Here is a 24,758-nt window from a genome sequence, read left to right as displayed (position 1 = left end):
AACAAACTGGAGGCGGTGCATGGGGAAACCCAATCTCTCTAAATAACTAACTAACTAACTAACTAACTAACTAACTAACTACCTGTGGCTGTGAGTTATAATTGTTCAGTAAATTCAATTACTGATTGAAACCCCATGTCTAATTACTAACATGTGACAATGTGAAAGAGTTAGTGTAACTCTTATGACAAATTTTCATTTCCCATCAATGCTGACATAACTTTCCATTTCTGCCGTGAGAAATACTTGTAAAGAGCAACGGTAGCTCTGTCCCATGGTTACATTTACCATTTATTTAATTAATAATGGCATTATAAGAGTTAATGAAGGAGATGTTGCTTAAAATTTATCTGCTGAGACTTGAAAAAATATTGAGTCTTACCTCTGGTCCTTCTGGTCCTCGTGGGCCAGGCTCACCCTTTGGACCTGGAGGTCCCTGAAATGAAGAGCCATTTGAAACTATTACAATAATAATACACGCTAACCTAAACTTGTATATGGAAACTATGAAGGTAGTAATAGTTTCCATAGAGGTTTCAGACTGCTGGTGGTAAAAAGACCTTTTATAACCCTTTAATTCAGGGGATCCCAACTGTTCCCAACCTTCCTCTGACCAAGAGCATGCCTTAGAGTTTGGGGTTGAGGGGTGGGCACCAAATTATTTAACATTACCCATTTTCCTTTCTTAATAAATTTAAATGTGGGCTCCCTTGGTGGCACGACAAATGTCCATACTTGAAGCATGTTATGTTATGTTATGTTATTTTTCATGCGAAGTTGTTATTATTTGACATGTCCAATTGTAACTCTCTACAGCTATGGATGAAATAAATAAATAATTATCATGTTTGGTGTTACCATATCCACAGTGTCCCTTATGCGGGCTTTCAGTTGTTGAAGGTCATTGATCTTAACCTGGTAGGCAATGTTCTTCACATAACCTCACATGAACAAATCCACCGGGGTTAAATCTGGCAACCTAGGAGGCCAAGCGATAGGTCGACCTCTGCCAATTCATTTCCCAGCCATCTCTCTATCCATCATAGAGGATTCCATCATGGGTGATTCCTAACAAGGAGGCAAAAATGTGGTGGCATATGCTTGTAAGCCGGGTATAAAAAACTTTCAGAGTTTTCCTTTTCGATGACATAAACTGGATATGTGTATGCTAATTAGTTTCCAAGGTATACATTTTTATTTTGGATACCTTTCATCAGGACACCCTATATAGAGACACCACTTAATACACAAAACAATATAGTTAATGCTACAAGAAACAACAAAGTAAAAAATTCACGGTTTTACATTTAAAAAGTATAATTAAATTCTCTGAAGAGTCAGTCCATGATTCTGTCTGGCATCCACACTCACATGGAGAGTTAGTCAGTGTGATCTTACACATTTCTTTTCAGCAGCAAGTTTTTCAAGCCTGGAAGAATGGGATGAAATTCCTGCTCAAGAACAGTCATCAACATGTGCATCAGTAGATCGAGAATTGTTCTTTTGTTTCATAACATTGTTGGCTGAAAGCAATGATCTGCACAGGTAAATGGAATCAAAATAAGATTTTATCTTGCAAACTGCACTTCTTGGTCAACCAGATTCTGAAAGTTCTCATGTGTTACACAGAATTTCAGGACAACACTTTGAAGGTCCATAATTTCCAGTATCACTTCTTCTGCCCTTGCCTGAATTAGTTTCCCCAGAGAATGCAGCAGTTTCTGTAACTTCTGCTTGCAAGATAAATGATTTACATTTAAAAAAAATACTGCCTGAATGATGTTCAGTTGTTGAATCTCCTTTAAAACTTTTTGACAAGTGCTTTAATGTAGCCAAGAAATTGTGATGGGCTGAAATCACTCTCATCTACCATTTTCTTTCTTACCTGGGAAGTGTACAAGAGATTTCTTCCTTATATGTGACATCCACAAGAATAGTTTTACTTCGAATGATCTTACTTAGGTTCTCATTTGAGGCTCATATTTGTCTTTTCTCTTAACCTGGAATATTTAAAATGTTCAATTTATTGGTAACTTTAGTAAGGAAAGTCAAGTACATGAACCAGCAAGAGCCACTTAGTTGCCTTAAGTCCTCATTCTGGACTTCAGAAAATCTTTGACCTCAGAAATCAGGCTTAAAACCATACAATACCTTTACATTTGCTCAGCCATCATAATACTGCTTCTGTATGCAAGATGAGAGCCAATTATGTGCCTTCAACAACTTGGAGAAGAGCTTTAAAATGTCGGTGTTGAACAGGCACAACACAAATAGAGTTAATTATTTTATTAACTAAATTCAGATCATGTCCAAACAGAAGTACTTTAACACTGAAAATAAAATTGATGTTATGAAAAACAGCTTCTATGAGGCACTAGAACACTTATTCAAAAAATTCCCTAAATACATATGAAAATTTTGTTGGGAGATTTCAATGTCAAAGTAGGTTGACAAGATAGTTTCAAACAAACGATTGGGAATGAGAGTTTACATGAAGTTAGTAAAGATAATGGAGTTAGAGAAGTAAACTTTGCCACATCCAAAAATCTGACTGCCAAAAGTACGATTTTCCCACATCATAACATTCATAAATTTACTTAGACATCTGACAGAAAGATAATCATATTGCTCATATTTTGACAGAGAGGAGATGGCATTCAAGTGTACATGATGTCCAATCGTTCAGGAGAGATTGTGATACTGACCGCTATTTGGTGGTTGCAGATATTTGGGAGAGACTGGTAGTAAGCAAATTAACATTGCAAAAATTTGTCATGGAGCGATTCCCTCTATAAAAAAAAAAAAAAAGGGAAGTAAAGAGAAAAAATAGTTATCATGTTGAAATCTAAAATTTTCAGCTTCAGAAAACTTGTATGATTATGTGGTGAAACTCTTACAGAGGACATACAAATTTAAGCTAAGAGAGTCTAGTTACTCTGCAATGAAGCAGCATAAGCCATGGTCCCATGAACCAAATTGCAATGGTTGCAGGATATGAACCAAATAAATGGGGATAATCTGAATAATGAGAGATGTGAAGCCAGCGGATATTTCAGGAACAAAAGAAGGAACATCTGAAAGACAAAATTAATAAACTTGCTTGAGGCACTATGCTACAAGCCAGAAGGTCATGGGTTCAAGTCCTAATGAGGTCACTGGATTCTTTTCAATTGACCTAATCTTTCTAGCTGCACTATGGCCCTGGGGTCGACTCAGCATCTAACAGAAATGAGTACCAGGAATTAATTAAATAATTCTCCTGGGAAGTAAAGTTCGGCCAGCGCATAAGGCTGACAACCTTACCGCCATCTTTGGGCCGATTGTCTAGATAATGTGGGACCCTCAACGTCTCATAACTCCACGGGCCTTCACGGCCTGGTACAGAGATAGCTTTACATTTTTTTTTACTTACTTTGAAACTGCCATCAATGAATAAACACGATTCTTCCCAATAGGCACTGAAATTGTTAAGTCCATTGTTTGTTACTTGGCCAATTTATTTTTGGAGAAAGTAGTACAATTGGTGTAGAAAATGGCCTCAAGTGTAATAAATGTCATAGAGCAAGAGAACAGTACCATCAAGATAGTTTTGTATAGAGCCCATATTCCACATACTGACACACTGTGTTCTTGCAAGCAAGCTAGTCACAGCTGGTGAGTTAAGTGACAGTAGGTGACAAATGCTGAAGGGAAGCTACCATGCTCCTTCAATCCATCACCAAAATGAAACTGGACACACACTGAAAATATGCTGTATTATGAACCGATTCACAAGCACAGGAAATTTGTGGACCACCATGTTGGGAACCCCTGATTTTGTTAGCCTTCATTATGTATATACAGACTTAGGAGTGCAGATGCAATATTTGTATAACAAAGTTTACCTCCAAAGAAAGTTGCTTGTTCTTTTTACATTTTTTGCATGATTTTAAATTTTAACATGAAAAAAATCTGTATACTTCTAATGTGTGTCATCTCTCATTCTGTGGGACAAAGGTTTCAGTGTGTTCATTAACATAAATTACAGCCAGTCTGGGTTGTTCATAGACCTGCAGTTTGTGTATGTTCATAAAAAAGCCTGTTTCACCTTATACTTCTGTCTATAGAGAGCAGCATCTCTGTTGGAAGGTTTGTAAATTATACAGACCAGGACCAAACTGAGACAAATAGATCTAAGAATATTCTGTAAAAGTATGCTCATGTAAATTCATCACAGTTGGGTCTTTACATGGAAAATGAGTATTTAAAGTGTGAAAATTAGAACCCTAGTGTTTCTTCACTTTCTCTACTAATAACACACCAATCTGAAACATGCTGCTCTGAAACACTTCTAAAGTACCTGTTCTCCCTCTTCGCCCTGTAAACCTTCTCTGCCTGGAGGTCCAGTTGCACCAGGCAGGCCAGGGAGCCCTGGTCCACCACGATCACCCTTGGCACCCTTGTCTCCATCTTCACCTTGAGGGCCAGGAGGTCCAGGGGCTCCAATAGGTCCAGGGTCCCCAGCAGCAGCTGCAGTTCCAGGCAGTCCAGGCTGTCCTGAAGCTCCTGGCTCTCCCTTCTGGCCAGGACCTCCAGGACTTCCAGGAGATCCAGCTGGACCCTGTTAACAAATATCATCAGCCTGCTGATGTTTCATCATTTGTCAGCAAATTAGGTTCTACAATGGCAGGATGACTGTGAATGATGAATTGGAAAGGGCATGGAAGGGCATCTGCTTGGGGGAGGGGGGGGAGTATGATTGTTTCATGCGCTACATGTTTCAAGAAAGTGCCCCACATAATGTAACATGATATGTTGGGGAAAACAGGGATTTTGCTTGATTTAGTTTGAACTTTCTTAAAATTTGGTCTTGACGATTTTAAGTAGTTACAAATTTTAAAACGATATAACAAATGCTTATGTACAGTAGTTCTGTGTATGTGACCTGGTTGTGACTTAGGGCAAGAAATCATTGCAGTCTCGAATACAGATCCAAAATGTGAACAGCTAATGAGAAATCAGCTTAATGGAACACTTGGAAAAGTGTGCTTATTAGTCAATCAGTATAATGGCAAAAAAATTGTAAATTTGAGTCAGCAAGTTAACAACACAAATACACAATAATTGCTTTGTATCAGACACCACCTTATTGCTGAAATGACTGGACATGGTTTTTCCATCATGCAGCTGATATTGAAAATTTATCATTCACCACATCAGGCAATTCTGCAACTTCCAACCAAGAGAGACTGCCAGTTTTATCATGTGTTCCTTCACCTAACTCTGATTAAGTTCTTTGAAATATGTATTACATCATGGTGAAATTCTCCATTACATTATACCATATAAATTGAGATAAGACTGATCAGAGTTTCAGAAATTCTGCAAACTGTGGACCTAAGTTTATGTTTTTTGGTAGTGATGATTATTATCAGCAGCAAGTTTATTTGGGTGTCTAGCTTTAGCATATCTTCTTCACTGTTTACTGTATTAAAATATCACTGATTTTCAGATTGGCATCTTTCATATTTAGGATCACCATTTGATTCACCAGTCTCACTTGTGACATTTCTGAAATTACATTGTCAACTTTACTGGCCCTGAACTGGAGATTACCTATTTCCTCCTTTATCCTTAACAGTGAGCTGATAGCTAGCATATTATATTATGAGAGTTGCATGAATCAAGGCACTCCCACGACTGAATCAGTAACACAAGAACAGGTATGCTATCTCATTGTGCAAGACAAATTACATTGTCTGTTACATGACACAACTTACTGGCAATCCAACAAGCCCAGATTGCCCTTGAAGTCCAATGGGACCTGGAAATCCCTGCTCTCCCTTCTGGCCAGGAGGTCCAGGTGAACCATCTCGTCCTGGCGGACCTCTTTCACCATCTATTCCAGGCAGCCCTGTTAAACCACGGTCACCTAGACAGGCATAATGAATACATAACTTTCAGTAAACAAGTTTTTATGAAAATGAGTAGATTTTCAGAATGAATTTTTTTCATCAGTAATCTGTCATATGACAGGTCCACACTCTTCCAAAACAGTTCCTCCACTTAATGCGATCTAGAGCTTTCTCCTTCAAATAAAAATATCCTCTTCTGTCCCCAAGGTCATCCAGCATTTTCTTACGTCTTTTTCCTCGTCTTCTGGTTGCATACATGGTCTCTCTGTTTTTGGAATTATGTAACTTTATTGGCTAACTTTAAGCTATATGCTATTTCTGTCCATGAAATAATTTCAAGTCATTACATTTGTAATGCCTCAAAACATTTTTAAAAGTCTTCCAAACAAGTGTAGAACTTCAAGACAAACAAGGAATGAAGCACTGTGAGACTTGAGATTTTCTCTCACTGAAGCACTCCTGCTGCAAGCAAAGTGGTGGCCCTCCATCTCGTGGAAGATCTAGCTTGCATGAGAACATTAACTACTTTCAACTAACGGCATGGAGCAGAGCTCTTCTCAAGAAGCTAACAGTTGCTCAGCTAGTCAAAAATTTCTCCCTCCGCTGTCTCAAAGCTGGTTGCAGGTTGTGTTCCAAAAGTGAACAGTAATACTGTGCACTGACAGTCTGCTGTCAGGGAATGGTATCCATTAAGATAACACCATCACAGTTGTACACGAGAATCACCATAACTTTCACACTGCTGGGGTTCTGTCTACTTTCGATTTTCGTGGTGACCCATAATGACGCCATTCGTTCGTTTGGCGTTTCATTTGTGGCTCATACGATTTGGCCCATGTCTCATCCAGCATAATGATACGGTGTAAGAAAGCCTCTCCTTCGCGCTCATAGCACTCCAAGCCATTACGAACAGTGTCGTATCGTAGCCATTTCTACATTTCCATCATATCATGCGGAACCCATCGTGCTGCAATTTTTCTCATGCCCAGGCATTCCCTCAGAATGTGAAGCACAGTTGTATGCGCTAATCCTGTCTCTTGGGCCAGCTCATGAATCATATGGCATCGATCACTCTCCAGTAACACAGAAAGAGCATATACTTCTTCTTCACCGACACTAGGACGACCTGGCAGACGCATGTCTGCCACATTTTGGCATCCCTTGTTGAAGGCTTTTATCCACTTTGCCACTGTTCTGTAAGACAATGCAGATTCCCCACAAGCCTCCTGAAGACCTTGATGACACTGTCGTGCTATACTGCCTCTGGCACATTCAATCTTTATCCAACTCCGTTGTTCATGTTTGGAAAACATCATGACAACATTACATCAGACCACCAGCTAACACAAGGCTCTGTTCTCATCACTGTGTATGCGTGTGATGTGGGAAGGGAGAGTCCATTTGCTCTGAGGTAAGGTAGGTATATAACTAACATGTTGTATAAGTGACATTAATTGGTTCCGTTGTATGGCGTCTCTACAGCAGTGTTGCCACTATTAAAGTTCCAACCCTCATATTTAAAGTGCAGGGGCAATAAGCTGATGTGGTGGGTCTTGAGAGATTAATGGGAAGATTCGTTGAAAATGTCTTCTTGTTAAAAAGTAGTCTGTCACTTTCAATGTTGTACTGACATCTGAAAGCTATTTACTGCACTACACTAGGCAAAAGCTGTTGAATCAGGATATGCAGGTCAGTGCTGCCTATGACTCAAAATTAAATGTTTCATTTCATTAGCATGAAGAACTTCCTCATGTACATATCATGTGTACACAGAACCGTATGTTATATGTGTGTATAAATGAGATGCACATACAGGGTGTCCCAGGAGGAATGTGCCAAACTTCGGGAGGGTGTTCCTTATGTTAAAGTATGCCGATATAACCCAAAACACCTATGTCCAAAGTTGAACGGTTACGGAGATAATGGCCCAAGAAAAGTGTGGTCTTCTGGCAGGTCCAAGCACTGTACCTCGCTGTACCTCTCAGCTGAGAGCCCTTATCTATGTTTGTCCTTGAGTGCGATGATACTCCCTAGCCGTGCTTATGTAGTTGGCTCATACCAGAACGCGCAGTCAGCACGTTACGTCATCGCTCGCCAGTCATGTGTTATGTATACTGCTTGGAAACCTAAGGACAATTATGACATGGCGAGCGAGTATTTTGTACTTCAATTTTATGGCTTTCCGTCACTCACAAGTTGGTTTGATGTTACGTACATTATTAACATTACAGAATCCACATATTCCTGCCAGTTTTAATATGTATTTTGTAATCAACAAGTGTGTAACCCCGGTCAAAGTTTGACACTTCTCGGGCCATTATCTCCGTAACCGTTCAACTTTGGACATAGGTGTTTTGGGTTATATCGGCATACTTTAACATAAGGAACACCCTCCCGAAGTTTGGCACATTCCTCCTGGGACACCCTGTATATACGAAAAAAAATTCTTCAACCAGGCATGCATCTTTGAAATNTACACAGAACCGTATGTTATATGTGTGTATAAATGAGATGCACATATATACGAAAAAAAATTCTTCAACCAGGCATGCATCTTTGAAACTAATGGGTCTATGTGATTTGAACACACAAGTTTTAATGAGATATTCATAAGGGTTCCATCAAGCAGAATGCAGAATTGTATTTAGAGAGGATTTGCACACACATCATTACTTCTCCAGTATCAAGTCTGTATTTTCTGTGCAAATGTCAGAGAATTATTTCAGGAGGAGGTTCCATATACCCTTCTTGGTTTTCTTATCTCTGTGTTTCTTTTTGTCCTATATACTGAAGTATGCTTATGGAAGTGTTCAGCATCCATCCATGTTATGTTCTCATGCTGAACACATTACTGTTCTCTACTTCTTAACTGAAGTTATGAATATTTAATTGTGGCTTTATTTTAGCTTTCTTAGATTGTTCTGTATGTTCATTATCAGAAAATTATCCCAGAAATCAAATTTCAGGTTTATCAATTTCATATTTATTGGCTTCATTCATAGTTACTAAATTGAAGTGTATCTCAGCATTTAATATTTCTTAATTTAAAGTTTTTCATCATTCAACAAATTGTGGGAACCTCCTACAGTGAAACAAGCACTACTGAATCAGCACTCACAACAGCATCTCCAATGCCCATTGGTTCACACACCACCCAGCAACAAAAATACAGAGATGTGGGCCTCCGACATGCTAGCATCAGTCACACCAGTCACAACTTTGTCTGCATCAAAACTTTCAGCCAAAGGGAGTCTAGGTTACGATGAACTGAAGCAGCATAAGTCATGGTTCTATGAAAGATGTTCACAACTATTAAGATTAAAAGAAACAAGTCAAACTGCAGTGGACATAAGATATGAGCCAAATGAATGGGGATAACATGAACTATGTAAGATGTGAAGATAGAAGACATTTCATGAACAAAATAAGGAATATCTGAAGGCCAAAACTAGTGAACTTGCAACACACAGTAAGGACAAGAACCTTAGAGAACTGTATAGAGGCATACATTAATATAAGAAGGGTTACCAACCTAGAATTAGCTTGTTAAAAGATGAGAATGATGATCAGCTTGCAGATTCCAACAACATTTATAACAGATGGGAGAAATATTTCTCTCTGCTACTGAGTGTACATATAGTCAGTCAGAGATGTTAGGCAGACAAAAATACATTCAGCTGAGCTATTAGTATCCGAGCCTATTTGTTTTGAGACTGAAAATGTTACTGCAAAGTTGAAAGGTACAAAGAGCCAGGTAGTCCTCAGAATTACAGGGTTTTCAAACTTTGTCCATCTTGTGGCATTCTAAAAACTAGAAAATACAATGTTTTGGAAATTGAACCTGTTTCTGTCCTCAGGTGAGGGAGAAGGCACCTACTCTTTTGGGTCCCTTAGAAAGGGCTAACCTCAATCACTGGACAAGGGACCCAACAGAGTAGGTGTCTTCACCCTCACCTGAGCAAGGATACAGATCCAGTTTCTAAAACATTGTGCTCTCTAGTTTTTAGAATGCCAGATGATGGACAAAGTCTGAAAACACAGTAATTCTGACTGTTATGCACAGTCATCAGAACCCTTTAGAACTTACCAGCCAGGAAGTTATCAAATTTTGGGACAAATGATTTAAGCAGAAGGTGAAATTATACATTCTGAGATCCATAAAGCCATTAATTCTGTGGGATGTTGATGCTTGAAGGCACAGAGAGACAGCTATGAAAAACAGGCTAGTCGGAGCTAGTGACTGTGTTCTTCTCTGCAGCAACCCAGTGTTCTTCTTTATAGTGGGATAGCCTGAGCTAGTGATGGCGGTGAATGTGTGTCCCTTAAAAGGGCCTTTTTTTTTGAACCCGATTGTGCCTGCTAGATGCTGGGTGATGCTCTAATTGCAGCCCAATGAGTATGAGCTGGTAAGATGTTGTGCAAGTATCTTGCAGTAGTGCCAAGACTGGCTGGCTAGCAGCCAGCTGAGAGCTGGTAGAGTTGACTGTAGTGCTGCTGCTAGTGGAGTAGCTGCCCCAGTGTTTGCCTGATGCAAGTGCAGCTGTGACTGATGCTAACATGTCGGAGGCCACAGCTCTATACTTTTTCCACTAAGCAGTGTGCTAACCAATGGGCACTGGAGCTTCTGCAGTGAGCGCTGAATGGGTAGCGCTCATGTGGGTGTGCAGACAGCTAGGGTGCAAGCCGTAGTGTATATACACCTGCTCCTGCTACACCGTGTGAGTTGTCTGTTTTGCACTGTGGGAGATTTCCACAATTCTATTTGGAATAAGGAAGAAGTGCCTGATCAGTGGAAGGAGTCTATTATTGCACCAATTTACAAAAAGGTAATGAAACTGACTGCAGTAATTATCAAGGTATATCACTGTTATCAACTTTATACAAAATTTTATCCAATAATCTTCTCTCAAGGTTAAGTCCATATATAGATTAAATTATTGGGGATCATCAGAATGGGTTTTGATGTAACAATTACTGATCAGATTTCTTTCATGCAACGGCAAATTCGTAACATGAAGATAGTTAACGGATTGTTTGAAAACGTGCTAAAGTACAAATATTTGGAAATAAGAGCAACAAATCAAAATTTGATTAATTAAGAGTAGATCAAATAAGGCAATGCTTATTACCAATCAATGCAGAACCTTTCGCCTTAACATCTGATGTCTAAAAACATAAAAATTAGAATACACAAAACTATATAATTTTGCTTGTAGTCTTGTATGGGTGTGAAATTTGGTCTCTGATGATAAGGGGGTACATAGACTGAGGGTGTTTGAGAACAGGGTGGTGAGGAGAATATTTGGGTTGACGATGGATGTAATAGTAGGAGGTTGAAGGAAAATGCATAATGAGGAGCCCCACAACTTATACTTTTCACTAAAAGTAATTAAAATGAACAAGTCAAGGAGGGTGGGAATTTCACGGAAGGTAGCATGCATGGAGGAGAAGAGGAATGCATACAGGATTTTACTGGGAAAACCAGAAGGACAGAGACTTCTAGGAAGACCTGGACATAGGTGGTAGGATAATATTAAAATGGATTTTAGAGAAAGAGGATTGTGTCATATGGACTGAATTCATGTGGCTCAGGGAGGGGCAAGTCGAGGGCTCTCATGAATGTGATAATGAACTTTCATGTTCCATTAAATGTTGGGAATTTCTTGAGAAGCTGAGTGACTGGCAGCTTTTCAAGTAGACTCACATCCCTGGAGACAGTTTTAAGTCAAGAATATCTTCCTCAGTTTGATGTTCAAATCCACTGCTCCCCATAGAATCCTTAAATTTGGTTTCTCTGTATACTGTCTGAACTGCAGAGGTTACACAGCTGTGAATAATGGGTGAAGATGATTTTGAGTGGAGAGTAGGTAAATATTTTGAATGGGACACCTGTGATTTCAGTATACATCAAGGGCATTAGCACAATGCAAGCCTGCTTGCTGAGACCAGCAGATGAGCAAATCTACCTTTATCTCCCTTGATACCACTCTCTCCTTGGTCACCTTGTGACCCTTTACTCCCCTTTGGTCCTGGAGTACCGATTATTCCAGCTTCTCCTGGAGGTCCAGGTGGTCCAGCAGGCCCTGGACCAGCCTCACCTTCCACTTGAGCACCAGGAACACCTGGAGGACCTGGTGAACCCTGAAAGCATTAAATGTTATATTGTTTGTTGAGGCCCCTCAATTCTTATACCAGGACTAAAGGGGGAGTGAAGGTGTTCATACAATTCTGACAGAATCTTCATAGACATAGAAGCACATATTCTTTCCAGAACTTCTATAAATCATCTCAATTAATTTTAATTTATATCTATTTTGTTTGGTATCTTTAATTATGATACTTTTGGAAGTTTAGTCCTTAGCATAATTGTGTTGATAATGAAGAATACTATCTTGAGAAGTCATGCCATTTAGTAATGTAGAAGCTTACCAACATTTCAGAGGCACATGTTTCCTCAATCTTCTGAGTCAAAGAGCATTCAAAGGAAGCATGCAACTGTCCATTTGTTGCTTGCTTTAGTTACTTTTCAACACTGAAGACTGAGTCAGCAGATTCCTTCAAAATAACAATGGAAAACTTACATCAGACNTCTTTAATGATTCCTTCAAAAAACACTGGAAAACTTACATCAGACTACATATCACCAGAATTCAACAGACTAGTCACTGCCATGACAGGCTCAAACCTGACACATGCTGATAGTGCTTATTTTGAACATCAGACAATACAGGACTTAACTAGTAATGACTGACATCTCTTTACAATATCTTGGAAGATTACACACATCTCAGCATTTAATTAATTCACACTAGCAATCTGAAAGTAGAATTTTAACAACTATGGCAGCGAGAAGTATATTATGGTCTCCCAGGCTATGACACTGTATATACTGACAGGTGGTTACCAATGTTATGGAGAAACTTTTACCCTGAAGATTAAGGCACTATGATAACCATCCAAAAGTCTACAGGTGTCTTAATCCTGAACACTGAACTCCACAAATACCAGAAACTTACTGAAAGACCTGGCAGGCCCCTACTTCCTGGAAGTCCAGGGTCCCCTTTCTCTCCTTTGAATCCTCTCTCTCCAGTACTGCCATCTCGACCTGGTAACCCTGTGGGACCAGACTCCCCAGCCACTCCTCTCCGGCCTGGAGGTCCTTCTGGTCCGGGAACTCCTGGTAAGCCCTAAAATGTTAGACACTTGTTATTACTTATATTTTATTATGTCTGCTACAAATTACATTTCAGGGTGACAGATTTCGATTCCCTGGTCCTGCGTTCTAGCACCCCAGTTAAATTACAACTCATACAGCATAAAACCCATGTATTTCAGATTAACATAAAATGGCCTATTACTTTGTTATGACTTGACATAAAACAGACGGGATAACTCCTTTTTATTATAACATAGCAGTTCCACGTTGCTGTGTAACAGGATTCTTCAGACAAAAACACACAGTGCAACACACTTAATTGTTTGCTTCAAGTAATAAAAATAAGTAAACAGAAATAAAAATGTCACAGGGAGAAACATATGCAGATTAAATACTGCATTAGGTTCAAATTCTGCAAAACAAACTAATACCAGCAGAAAGAGGGTGAGATGTTTATGCAACAGACTCAATCTTGTAACCATGGATTGCACATTCTTACTGGTGGTCCAACAGGTCCTGGTTGTCCAGGTGGACCTGGCACACTCACACCTACACCAGCACTTTCACCTGGAGACCCACGTGGACCAGGTGGTCCTGGAACACCAGGAAGTCCAGACTGACCTTCTTCACCACGTTCACCTTTCAATCCAGGTAAACCAGATTCTCCCTAGGATTGAAAACACAAATCACATTTAGGGCCAAAAGATTTGTTATGTTCACATGGGAACTTGAAATTCTATGCAAAATCCTTTCCGAAGAAGGGATAGCTCCTGACCTAGTCAAGAACTTCCCTGCCTTTCATGGAACCCTGTTTATACTCTGCTCACAAGAGCTTGCCACTAGACGCTATCCTGAGTCACAAAAACTCAGTCTGCAAGCCCACACCTTGTTTCTCATAAGATTCACATTAATAGCATCCTCACAACTACTCATAACTCTCTCATGTTATCTCTCCCTTTCAGAATTTATGACTCAAATTTTGTTTGTATTTCCCTTCTTTCTCCTGTGTACTACATGCTGCAGGTATCTTATTTTCTTAGATTTAATAATCCTAATAATAAACGAAGAGCACTCATTGTGAAATCCTCACTATACTTCTGGTACTTCATCTGCCTCAGGTTGAATTATCTTCCTCAGCACTGCGTCATCAGACATCTGCAGTGCATGTTCTTCCCTTAGCCTCAAATATTATATTTTAGCTTCATATTATGTTTGAAATTTCTTTGTTTTGTTCCATCACAACCACCACATACAAGATACATTTCTCCAAAATGCAAGGAACAGAAATAAGGAGAAAAACGGAAACATATGCCCACAAGCCAACACACGTCATTACAAGGCAGGGAAGAAAACCAAAGAAATACACCAGCAGAAGAGCTACACACAACTACTACACCAAAATAAAAACATAACAAAACAACTTCTGAACACTTAATTTTTAATTTTAACGATTTTACATTTTAATTATTAATATTTAATCTTTATTTAAAATTCAGTATGTAAACACTTGCCAATGTAGGAATACTAGAATGCAAAGAAGTCAAATAGCTGAAGATTTCTCAATGAGCTGTAACACATAAAAAACGACGAATATATGGTGTATCCATATTTCTTATTGTGGTGATGGAACAAAACAAAGAAATCACTCAGCTGATCACACAATATCTTGATAGATACTTCTTTTCTATTATGTGGAATCTCATAAGGTAATCTGACATTATGAGACAGACTTACCCGATCTCCTTTAGCACCAGGCGGTCCCATAACCCCAGGGGGCCCACTGACCCCTGAAGTTCCTGTCAGACCTCTAGGTCCTGGTAATCCTTGCGGGCCTGGTGTGCCCTGTATATAGACACAGGTCTAAAATTACTTATGTTGTGTTAACTGTTAGATATCTGTAATTACAATGTACTTCAGGCTTGAATGATATAGATACTTTATTTTGTATGCAATATGCATTAATTGGTAGTGCCTTTATCAGGTATACTCATTATAAAGTTATATTTGTTTTAGTACATAATTTTCAAAAAAGTATATATTAAAATTTGCATTGCATGTTAGCTCCATCAAATCTATTACGCATTGAAACAACTATGGTCCACAGGTTTCTACACTTGTTAAATTAAATCCTGTGTATGATGAGTGTCTGCATGTCACCTTGTGACCAGCACTGCTATGTTATCTTTGTTACACAGGAACTAGAGCACTTCAATATGTTACTGTACAGTGTACTTCAATTAATTTAACATATATGGAATTTAATTTAACAAAGGCTATTCAAAACGAGTATTAAGAGGGTGCATCTGCTAAAGCTCTAATTCAGCTACTTCATAATATATATATATATATATATAAAAGCGATCCCTGTAACAGGCNGTAGCATAGTGCCTCAACCAACTACACTACCACATGCCCCTTAATACATATATATATATATATATATATAATTATAAATTGCGATTGAACATAGATCTTTAACATTTACACACTACAGAGTTAAGACATTTCATAACTGTAATATTTCTTTTGGACAAAACTGAACTCAGTATATTTTGCATAGTTAAAGAATACCCCCACTAATCCTAGAACTTAAACATAGTTATTATTGTAGCAAATGATGTAGAAATCTAGTGTACTGTGTTATTACTTTCTACTCTGATCAAGATAATTTGTGATTACTTTGAAGGCAATTTTAAACCTTTTCCTTGTTAGATGCAGTTCATTATAAACCTATTATGTTACATGATATTTGAGGTTTTTAGTGTGGTTATTACAGTACATAATATCAATAAATTCTTTAAATCATGCTTTTGAGAATGTTCCTTTCCCTTTAGAGAATTTAATTGCTTCTAGTTATGTAAACATTTTTCTAGCTTCCATTACAATTTGGTTAATATTGGACATTTCATTTTCCTAACTAAAGCAGACAAATTTATAACTACAGTATATGTGCCTTGATGCTGTATGAATGTAAATTCAGTGTGCAGTGATGTGTCCTGTGTAATGGGGTGAGTTACCGGCGGGCTGTTAGTGGGGTTGGTAACCTACAGGGCGGCCGGGAGGTCCAGTAGCTCCCTTCTGGCCGGGAAAACCCGGTATTCCCGGCTCGCCGATAGGTCCGAGGGGTCCAATCAAACCCGGCAAACCCTATTCAAGACAAGAAGAAAATAAGACAGTAGTGAAGAGGCAAAATTATGATACCACAGCTCAGAATCATCATGTCAAATTCCACTCCCACTTGAATGTCAGAATTAACTAGACTTAAATAAATTAAACTCTCAAATTTCATCTAGATAAGCTCTCAAAATTGGTGAGTAGGTCATATCATTTTTCCAGTTATACAAAGCACTTCTAATTCTTACAAAATTAAGAACACTGAAGTGAAAAAGTTAACATTTTCTGATGTTTCGTCTTAGATTGTAAGAGGAAATTTATTGGTGGAACCTAGATATTCATAAAAAGTTCACGTCTGAATGAAGTAAATCTTAAGTAAGAGTTGCTGATTTGGAGTTGCTGTTAGAAACTGACAGATTTGTTCTAGCTTTGCATATTAAACAAACTTCTAGAGCTTTGAGTGCTCCTATAGCACATTAAAACTCTTCATCTGTCACAGATATATCTCATATTTACTCTGTTCTCAATGATTTCAGTTTATTCGGTATACGAAGAGTTCTATCTTCTGGGACCTGATATTAAAGCAGATGATTTTTGAAGCCATGTCAAAACAGAGACATTTATAGTTAAGAAGATTGACCAGCTTTTCTAAATGAAATTATATTAAATGAAATCAGATGTTATATGGAAATATGATATGTTTTGAGAGCTTGTTTCCAGAAGCACACTGCCACCATGCTATTATGAGAACCTCTGCTGCCTTGACTTGACAGTCTGTGTTGAGCTCCAGGCCTGAGTTACAAGTAAAAGGAAGACAAATATATCTACAAGAAACTGCACATTCAAACTTTGAGTGGTTCACAGTCACCAAACATGTGACAATGCTTTGCTGCAAAACTCTAACAGATCAAGTCTAAGTTTCACTACCACAAGCTTACTATGTTTGTTTTCTATCCACCCAACGAATTTTCTCCATGCTTTCAATTTTTTTTTCCCCCCCCCCCCTTAAAGCACACACACCCACAAATGTACTTGTATTACAGTGATGATTTTGATTTATGACAAATTTCGATTATGCAAGACCTTACAGAATAGAATGACTGTGTAAGTTGGGGAGCTTCTGTACTATAATACGTTCTTAATGTCAACTAACTTCTACTGTAATGCCACCTGCATGAGGGAGGACAATTGGTAGTACTGCTAGTGGTAATTAGAAGAACTACTGTGTGGTAAAGGTAATGTTGCCCTTGTGCTTAATTAATTAAGCACCATGCAATGAAGATGTATGGGGGAGCAGAGGTATAGCTCCACCATTCTTGACCTCAGAACTAGATGGAAGTGAGTGGTCAGCTTCACGTCCATACTACTTTACCCCTAGGTAAAGAAGCACTCGTACTCACTGGATAGGAGACTGGGTAGGTCTCAGATCTGGTTTGGATGCTGTGCAGAAGAGAAAAAATATTGCCCTTGCTGCAATTTGAACCCTGACCACCCAGCCAGTATCTACCTGTGTGGTTGGTGAATATATGCACTTTACAAATTTATTTTTGACTAGCTTTATACAGATGATAATTTTTCCTTCAAATTTTTTCCAGTTGAATGAGGATTCAAGATCCTTGGATACCAGATAACTGAAAATTTATTGTTTGCAGTCCAGATAGTTTCAGGATGTGATTAAGTAGAAGCTGAAATTCAAGCCAAATACAGAAAAGAGGAAACTCTTTTAAACATCTTCGCAATTACAGCATTATGTAACTGTCTATAATGAGGAAATAAAAGAGCAAAACAATGATGCCAAAATGAAGCCTACATCCTGATATCCTATTCTCAAAGTCACAGTCTATTACAAGCATAAGAACTGTATCGTGTGGCCAGTGGTTATGAGCAATTGGAAAACGAGCTCCAGAATCAGACTTGTGGTGTAGCTCATTCTTAATCAGAATGGTTAAGTCCTGCTAAACAGATTAACTTTTTAAGTTACCTCAGCCTTGAATAACAACACATTGCTTTTCACTATAGAATTTAATTCCATTTTAATCAACTAATTTCTTTCAAACCACTCAAAATTTCTCAGGTTTAACAATCACACTGTCAACATGCTAACAAAAGACCTTTTATTAACAATACAACAAACTACAAAATTTGTTAGCCAAAATGACATGATTTTGCTGTGCACGATGTTCACATGACATACTGGTAGTCCAGACTGTCCTATTTCACCACGTGCGCCTCTCTGCCCTCTGATTCCTGGTACACCTTGGGGACCAGGCTCACCTGGAGGCCCTGGTGGTCCATAGGTACCCTTTCACAATCAAATAGTATCACCATACAAAAAACACAAGACATTTAAAATACAATAATTTGACCAGCCTCCTTTCTGGGTAGAAACACATGTAAGCAGTCTCAGTAAAATTCCAGTAAACTCAATATACTAAGCATATGAATTGGGCACTGAAAACAGCTTATATATTTTAACATCAGTGCTGACATGTATAGGATATATTTGAAAATTAATGAAACAAATGACTTCTCTCTTATGTGTGACCTGCTACACAACCTATATTCATGCATAATGTTAATGTTAAATTTCGTGTAATTTATGCATGTATCCTGTTTTATATTTAGTTCTGTGACATGTTCTATATCCTTTTTTGGATTTCTTGAACAAATATAAATACAATACAATACAATACAACACTCAAGAATCTGTTGGTAGGGTAACCTGAAATTATGTAATGACAATAATAAATCTCATGCCTACAGAACCTTTTTCTTAGATAATATTTTCAGATTCATACATGCATACTAAGTCAGCCATGTGTGGTAACACTGCAGTAGATATTTTCATATGGTGAGATGGAAGTCAGTGTTCAAAATGGCCAGGTACAGTCTCTTCATCATCATCTTCATCATACACTTCATCATATCTGAAGCCATATTCTCCTGTCTAAAATATTTGTTATACTTATGATCAGTACTTTTTTCTAAAAACACTACCAGTGTCTTTTGACCCTTCATAAACTTGTCAATATTTATCAGTTGTGTCCTAGTGTGGAAACCAGCTGAAAGGAAGTACTCGTGACTTCTGATATGCTTAAGAAAATAATGTACTGTACTTATTTCTTCTGTGTGAAGGGGAAAAATGGGAGGAACAATGGTTACAAATCAAAACCTCTACATTACCAGATGTATGAAAAAATAATATTTGAAAAATAGTGTGAAAAGAACAGTTTCAATATTTAGGACCCCTTCCAAAACTTAACAATTTTTTTTACAGCAACGATAGCACTTTTACTCTTTATGTCTTAAAGGCTAGGTGCATATCATCTACCCTGAATGAGATCTGAATTTGAAATAAATTGAACTGAACTGAACTGAATCACTTTACAGAATATAAACATACCGTGGCACATTCCAGGAACTGAAATGTTCCGTTACAGATGCTGTCTTATACCAGGCACTATGGCATTGTTACAAATCCTGTCTACAGGTGAACAATTTTATTAACCATTTGCTGTCATCATAATGAAGTTAAATACAAGATTTTGGAGACAACAGGTCATTATCAGTAGTACACATTATAGACACATTAACCACTGAATTCCATTATTGCCACGGGTTTTCTCGGCTGGTCTGCATAGAGCAAATAACTGATGCATACTGGCAAATTTGTGAAATGTAAAAAGTTGCATGGCTCAGTTTCAACTTTGAGGCTGAGGCAGAGTATGGCAGCACTGGCAATCATGACTGTGGAAGAGAAAGCACTGCTTACTGCAATACATATCATGTATAATTAGGATGAAATGCATTTTCATTACAAAATCATAAATTACTGTCTCTGTAACGCACAGCCATCTGCAGTGTTACTGGTCCAGAGGCCTATCTTTTAGCTGAAAACCTTTTCACAACTGCATTTTTCATATAGAAAGATTTTGGATAAGCTACTTACATCAGTACCATTAAAGCCAGGTGGTCCTTGGGGACATATCACCTCACAAGATGGAGTAGCTGGTAATGGTCTGCTTCTCTGGAATATTTGAAACACTTCCAATTAATTAATGTATTAGTGAATGAAATATACTTCTTAAAATAACAGAAGAGAAGTGTGCTCATATATCAGATATAATACTGAAGAATATGTTGGAAATTAAGAGAAATAACAGGATAAAAATCTAAGTAAATAATAACACAGATGAAAAATGCATAAATGAAGGAGTCAGATGAGGCTGCTCTCTTTCAACAACTTTGCTCAGTATACAGAGTATATATTAAATTCTCAAGCTCAGGTACAAAATGAAATACCATTTGAATTAAAGTATCAAAGGATATGAAGCTCAATAATATACTTTTTGCAAATCACTAAACTATTATCAATGACTGAGGTCATAATTTATGGAGGATAATATGCCATATACATAAGAGCATAAAAATTCACCATTAATATTTGACACAAAACCAAAGCATCTGTTTTGTAAGAATCTATTCAATAATATGTAATACTGTAATTGATAATATAATATTAGAGCAAGCAAACACTTCAACATACATGGGTTGTTACATTTATATCAAGATTCCAAAAACACAAAATCTGCAAATTAGAGGATTTTCTAATGTAATAAGATTCTGAATCTAAGTTCATAGAAGCTCATGAATAAATGGTTAAAAAGAACAGATTTAAATGGAAGTGTTATGTATAGGACATACACTAAAATATGTTAGTATGGAAATATAGAAAGAATCAAAGACCATAGATGATGAAAACAAAGAGCTCACCTTTGAAAGATTGAAACCAGTTACCGGAAGAAATAATTTGTAATGTAGTGAGAGTAGAATTTGAAAGGGACTGGAAGGATCAGTAGTTGTGAAGAAGTTTAAAATATGTCAACATTGCAATAACAAGAAAATTAAGGACAAAAAAGGTATTTGCTTATCATCAGTCAAATAAAATGGTAAATTCATACATTATTCACACAGAATGAGTATTCAGCTTGTAAATTCTTAAAGGTTTGTTACACTTGTTCTTTCATTGCACAATAGTACATTGGACAATGTCCATGGTCTGAGGTATGTTTCATATACATGTACACATTATCTCAGCAATGGCTTTATTTCCATCTTCAGGTCATTATTTGTCATTTATATTGACATATTTTATTATTTTTTATTTTTGTTACTCACTTTTGATAGCTTTGATTGAACCTGAAACCTTTGAATATTACATCAATATGCTACCCACTAGACCACGAGATTCAATGTCAACCACCATCCTAATATGCAAGATAATACAGATTTTGTGGTCAAATGAACTGAACCCCAATTACACCTTAAATTGGTGATTTCACAGTAAAAGTAAAAGTCATAATACCCCTGTAACAGGTCGTGGAGGTCCACGGGGTTGTGAGATGTTGAGGATCCCACATTTTCTAGACAATCAGCTCATCGATGGTGGCAAGGGTGTCAGCCCTATGTGCCAGCCACCCTTTACCTCCAAGAATATTCCTGGTACTCATTTCTGTTAGAGGCTGAGTCGACCTCAGGGCGATAGTGCGGCTGAAAGGATTAGGTAAATTGAAAAAAATCTAATGAACTCATTGGGACTTGAACCTGCGACCTTCCAGCTTGTAGCATAGTGCCTAAACCAGGTGGGGTCACAGTATCACATTTAATTTAAACACCATTCCTACACAGAGGAACAATAAAAATATTAGTTTCATTGCTCTGACAATCTTTCATTATTTATAATGGAGTATAAAAATGACAAATCAGAATAAGATTGAAACCAACAATATTAGGAAACAATCAGCCTTTTGTATTTCTGTATTGTACAAACTCACAGGCAGTTCATCACAGCTTTCCCTTTCCGGGCGTGTTGGGTCACAACTCAGCACCATCCACTGGAGGTCAATCTGAAATCATACCAATATCAAGCAGTGCATTTAGTGGAACCTGGAACTTCTGTCTGCAATAACTGTGTTGAGATCAAACTACAAACTATTTTGTCACAATGTTCAAAAGCAGATTATTTCAGCTATTTTGCAGTTATTGTAAAATTACGTGATGTATGTAAGAGTAAACCAAAATTTATGTAATTTACTGTACTGTTATTTATTACTTAAAGTTTTACATATGCTACAAAATAACTGCTTCAGACTTATACTCATGTAAGTAAGTATTTACTTTTTTTTTAAAAAAGACATTCGAAATATAAGTCCATTAGAAAAAATGTAATGCTATTACTGTTTGTAATATCTGCCTCTCATAAAATTTATTTATAATCCAAATACATGAAATCACTCTTATTCTTCCTACTTCCAGATAGGTACATATTCATACATAAATCGAAGCTAACAATACTATACAGCTCTTTGAACACACATATACAGCCATGTCTACTTGACACGATAAGCCTATTTTCACATAATATTTATGTATTAGTGTGACATAAAATTTGTAACCAGTAAACTTTGTATCTAGTTTAGTTAAGCAGAGAGTGATTTTGTCACTGATGAGATTCAAATACCACATATTTACTTGCTGACATGCATCTGAGATAATCATTCATTCTAGGAGCAACTAAATTACAAATGAATTGGTGAGATGGAAAAGGAAACATGTCCATGTTTCAGACATTCAACATGTTCCCCTTCCCAGCTGCTTCAATTGCTCTAAGAAATTATAATTACAGTTCATAAACTTAAGGTAACTTCAAAGTGCCAATTAATTTGTTATATTGTGTTATTAGGCTGAATTAATAATATGTTAGATGGTACTTACAAGTTGTGAGACCTGTAAAACAGAGACAAAACCCAGGTTAGTTTTGTGCAGTGCAATACATAAAGAGCGGATTACATAGTGCAATTGGTCAGAAAAAGTTAATAAATGTTATAATTATCAGAAAGGAGTGGAGTATGTATAGGTTAAGAGGTTCCATTTATGGTAAGTAGGCCAATCTGCAAAAGTTAACTTATAATACCATTTCTTAGTCATTTCCTGTCACTAGCCTAATGTGGGCTATGTTTAAATATGTACACAGCTAGGTTTGCCCAGGATAAAATCCTTTATTCCTGCTTTCGGTGTGACTGTCTTGCAATTTTTACCCATTTTCATAGGCTTCAATGTTGTGTTGATAGCTTCAGCTCTCAACCATTATAAAATGTTGCTTGCCACCACCCAAGTGTCACTAGAAGACATATATATGTAGAGGTGCATAATTACAGATTTATCATGTGGCAGTATTATTTTAAGTCTAATCCATACATGCACACACACAAGCACACATACACACAGAAGGTTTTCTGGTGGTGGGGTTAATGATATGTTGTAGTTTTGGAATTATCAATATTAGCAGGATTTGAAATTCTCACAGTTGTGGTTATGAAGAGTTCTATCTTCTGGGATATAACACTGTGTAGTCTGTTGAAAGTCAGATGACAATGCAGGGGAACTTGTTGCATTTGTCTTCAAGGCCGAAGAACAAGCAAAGAATGAAACCAGCATGGAGCAAGTAGCAAGCAGATTGGAGACTTTGCGTTGTATCCTGGAAGACAGAACTCATCAAAACAATGTCTGACAAATAAATCCTGGGACTAAGTCCATTACTCGCATTTAGATGCAAGTAGGAAGATGTTTCAACTTGGCTGTGTAAGCTGAATCCTCCACTTTGTTCCCTGTACAATGTCAGTCACTTCTGTCTTCTGGTTCATTCTCAGTTGTGTTTAGGTTTTTGTACCATGCAGATTGTTGTGACAGTTTGTAGTGATGGGGCAAAGAGCACACATTAAATTCTGTTTCAAGATCGACAAAACAGCTACTGAAACTTTGCAGACGATAAAACTGGCTTATGGTCACAATACTCTCTCGCTCTCTTACATGAGTTTTTGAATGGTGTGCAAGAATTTGGGACGACCGTGAAAATTGAGAAAATGATGAACACAATGGATGACCAGCAGCCATTTGAACACCTGACAGTTCGGGAATTGATTTCAACTGATTATCAAATGACTCTCTGAAGGATGGAACTCAAAATTAACAGAGAAGCAATTCACAAAATCGCAGTCAGAAGATCTGCACTAGGTTTGTTCCACACTATTTGATCTCTGAAGAGAATGTTCAGACTGCAAGCTTGTCAAGAATGTATTTAATCTATGGATGATGATCATTCATTTTTTGACTCAAATGTAAGAGGTGATGAAACTTGGTGTTTCCAGTATGATTGCCAGACAAACGACAAAGCATGGAGTGGTGCTCATCAAACTCTCCAAGGCACAACAAATTGTGAATTAAAAAAAAAAGTGTGATGTTGGTCACATTCTTCAACAGTCAGGGAATCATTCACAAAGAATTTGTTACACCAGGTCATATGGTGCACTAGGAATATTATGTGGAAGGACTGTCTTGTTTGGTTCAAAGAATTCAAAAGGTGCTTCCAACAGTTGCATCTGCGAGCACAAATATGTGTGACATCTCAAGGAGATTATTTTGAAAAATATTAGAAAATATGAAGAAAGCAGTCTTCTGGGATTTGGCACCGTGTATATGTGGTGTTAACTGACGTTTCGGAGGAACGTCGGTTAACACCACATATACACGGTGCC

The 24,758-nt window shown here is 37.6% G+C and overlaps 1 protein-coding gene and 1 long non-coding RNA gene across 5 annotated transcripts in view; one reads left to right on the top strand and one right to left on the bottom strand.

The window, feature by feature from the left end:
- Positions 1–17,396, top strand: part of LOC111861346 — a 21,022-nt gene extending 3,626 nt beyond the window's left edge. The window contains exons 2-4 of one of the 2 annotated variants that reach the window (XR_004512669.1): positions 1,413–1,545; positions 13,564–13,701; positions 16,701–17,396. This is a non-coding gene — a long non-coding RNA (uncharacterized LOC111861346). The remainder of the gene's footprint in view (positions 1–1,412; positions 1,546–13,563; positions 13,702–16,700) is intronic. The other variant, XR_002842222.2, reaches the window with a different exon arrangement.
- Positions 1–24,758, bottom strand: part of LOC111861345 (collagen alpha-1(IX) chain) — a 215,085-nt gene that overhangs the window by 24,737 nt on the left and 165,590 nt on the right. For 2 of the 3 annotated variants that reach the window (XM_033750286.1, XM_033750285.1), the window contains exons 8-18: positions 22,939–22,950; positions 21,999–22,070; positions 20,114–20,191; positions 16,099–16,197; positions 14,785–14,892; positions 13,550–13,717; positions 12,911–13,081; positions 11,861–12,035; positions 5,760–5,911; positions 4,340–4,600; positions 383–436 (exon numbers count right to left, since the gene is read on the bottom strand). In XM_033750286.1, coding sequence (XP_033606177.1) covers positions 383–436; positions 4,340–4,600; positions 5,760–5,911; positions 11,861–12,035; positions 12,911–13,081; positions 13,550–13,717; positions 14,785–14,892; positions 16,099–16,197; positions 20,114–20,191; positions 21,999–22,070; positions 22,939–22,950 — 1,350 coding nt within the window. The remainder of the gene's footprint in view (positions 1–382; positions 437–4,339; positions 4,601–5,759; positions 5,912–11,860; positions 12,036–12,910; positions 13,082–13,549; positions 13,718–14,784; positions 14,893–16,098; positions 16,198–20,113; positions 20,192–21,998; positions 22,071–22,938; positions 22,951–24,758) is intronic. The other variant, XM_023845823.2, reaches the window with a different exon arrangement.

The sequence above is a fragment of the Cryptotermes secundus genome, unplaced genomic scaffold, assembly GCF_002891405.2.
Source record: "Cryptotermes secundus unplaced genomic scaffold, Csec_1.0 scaffold268, whole genome shotgun sequence".
Lineage (NCBI taxonomy): Eukaryota > Metazoa > Arthropoda > Insecta > Blattodea > Kalotermitidae > Cryptotermes > Cryptotermes secundus.
The sequence above is the reverse complement of the archived record's forward strand: the minus strand, read 5'-3'. Positions and strand labels throughout refer to the sequence as shown.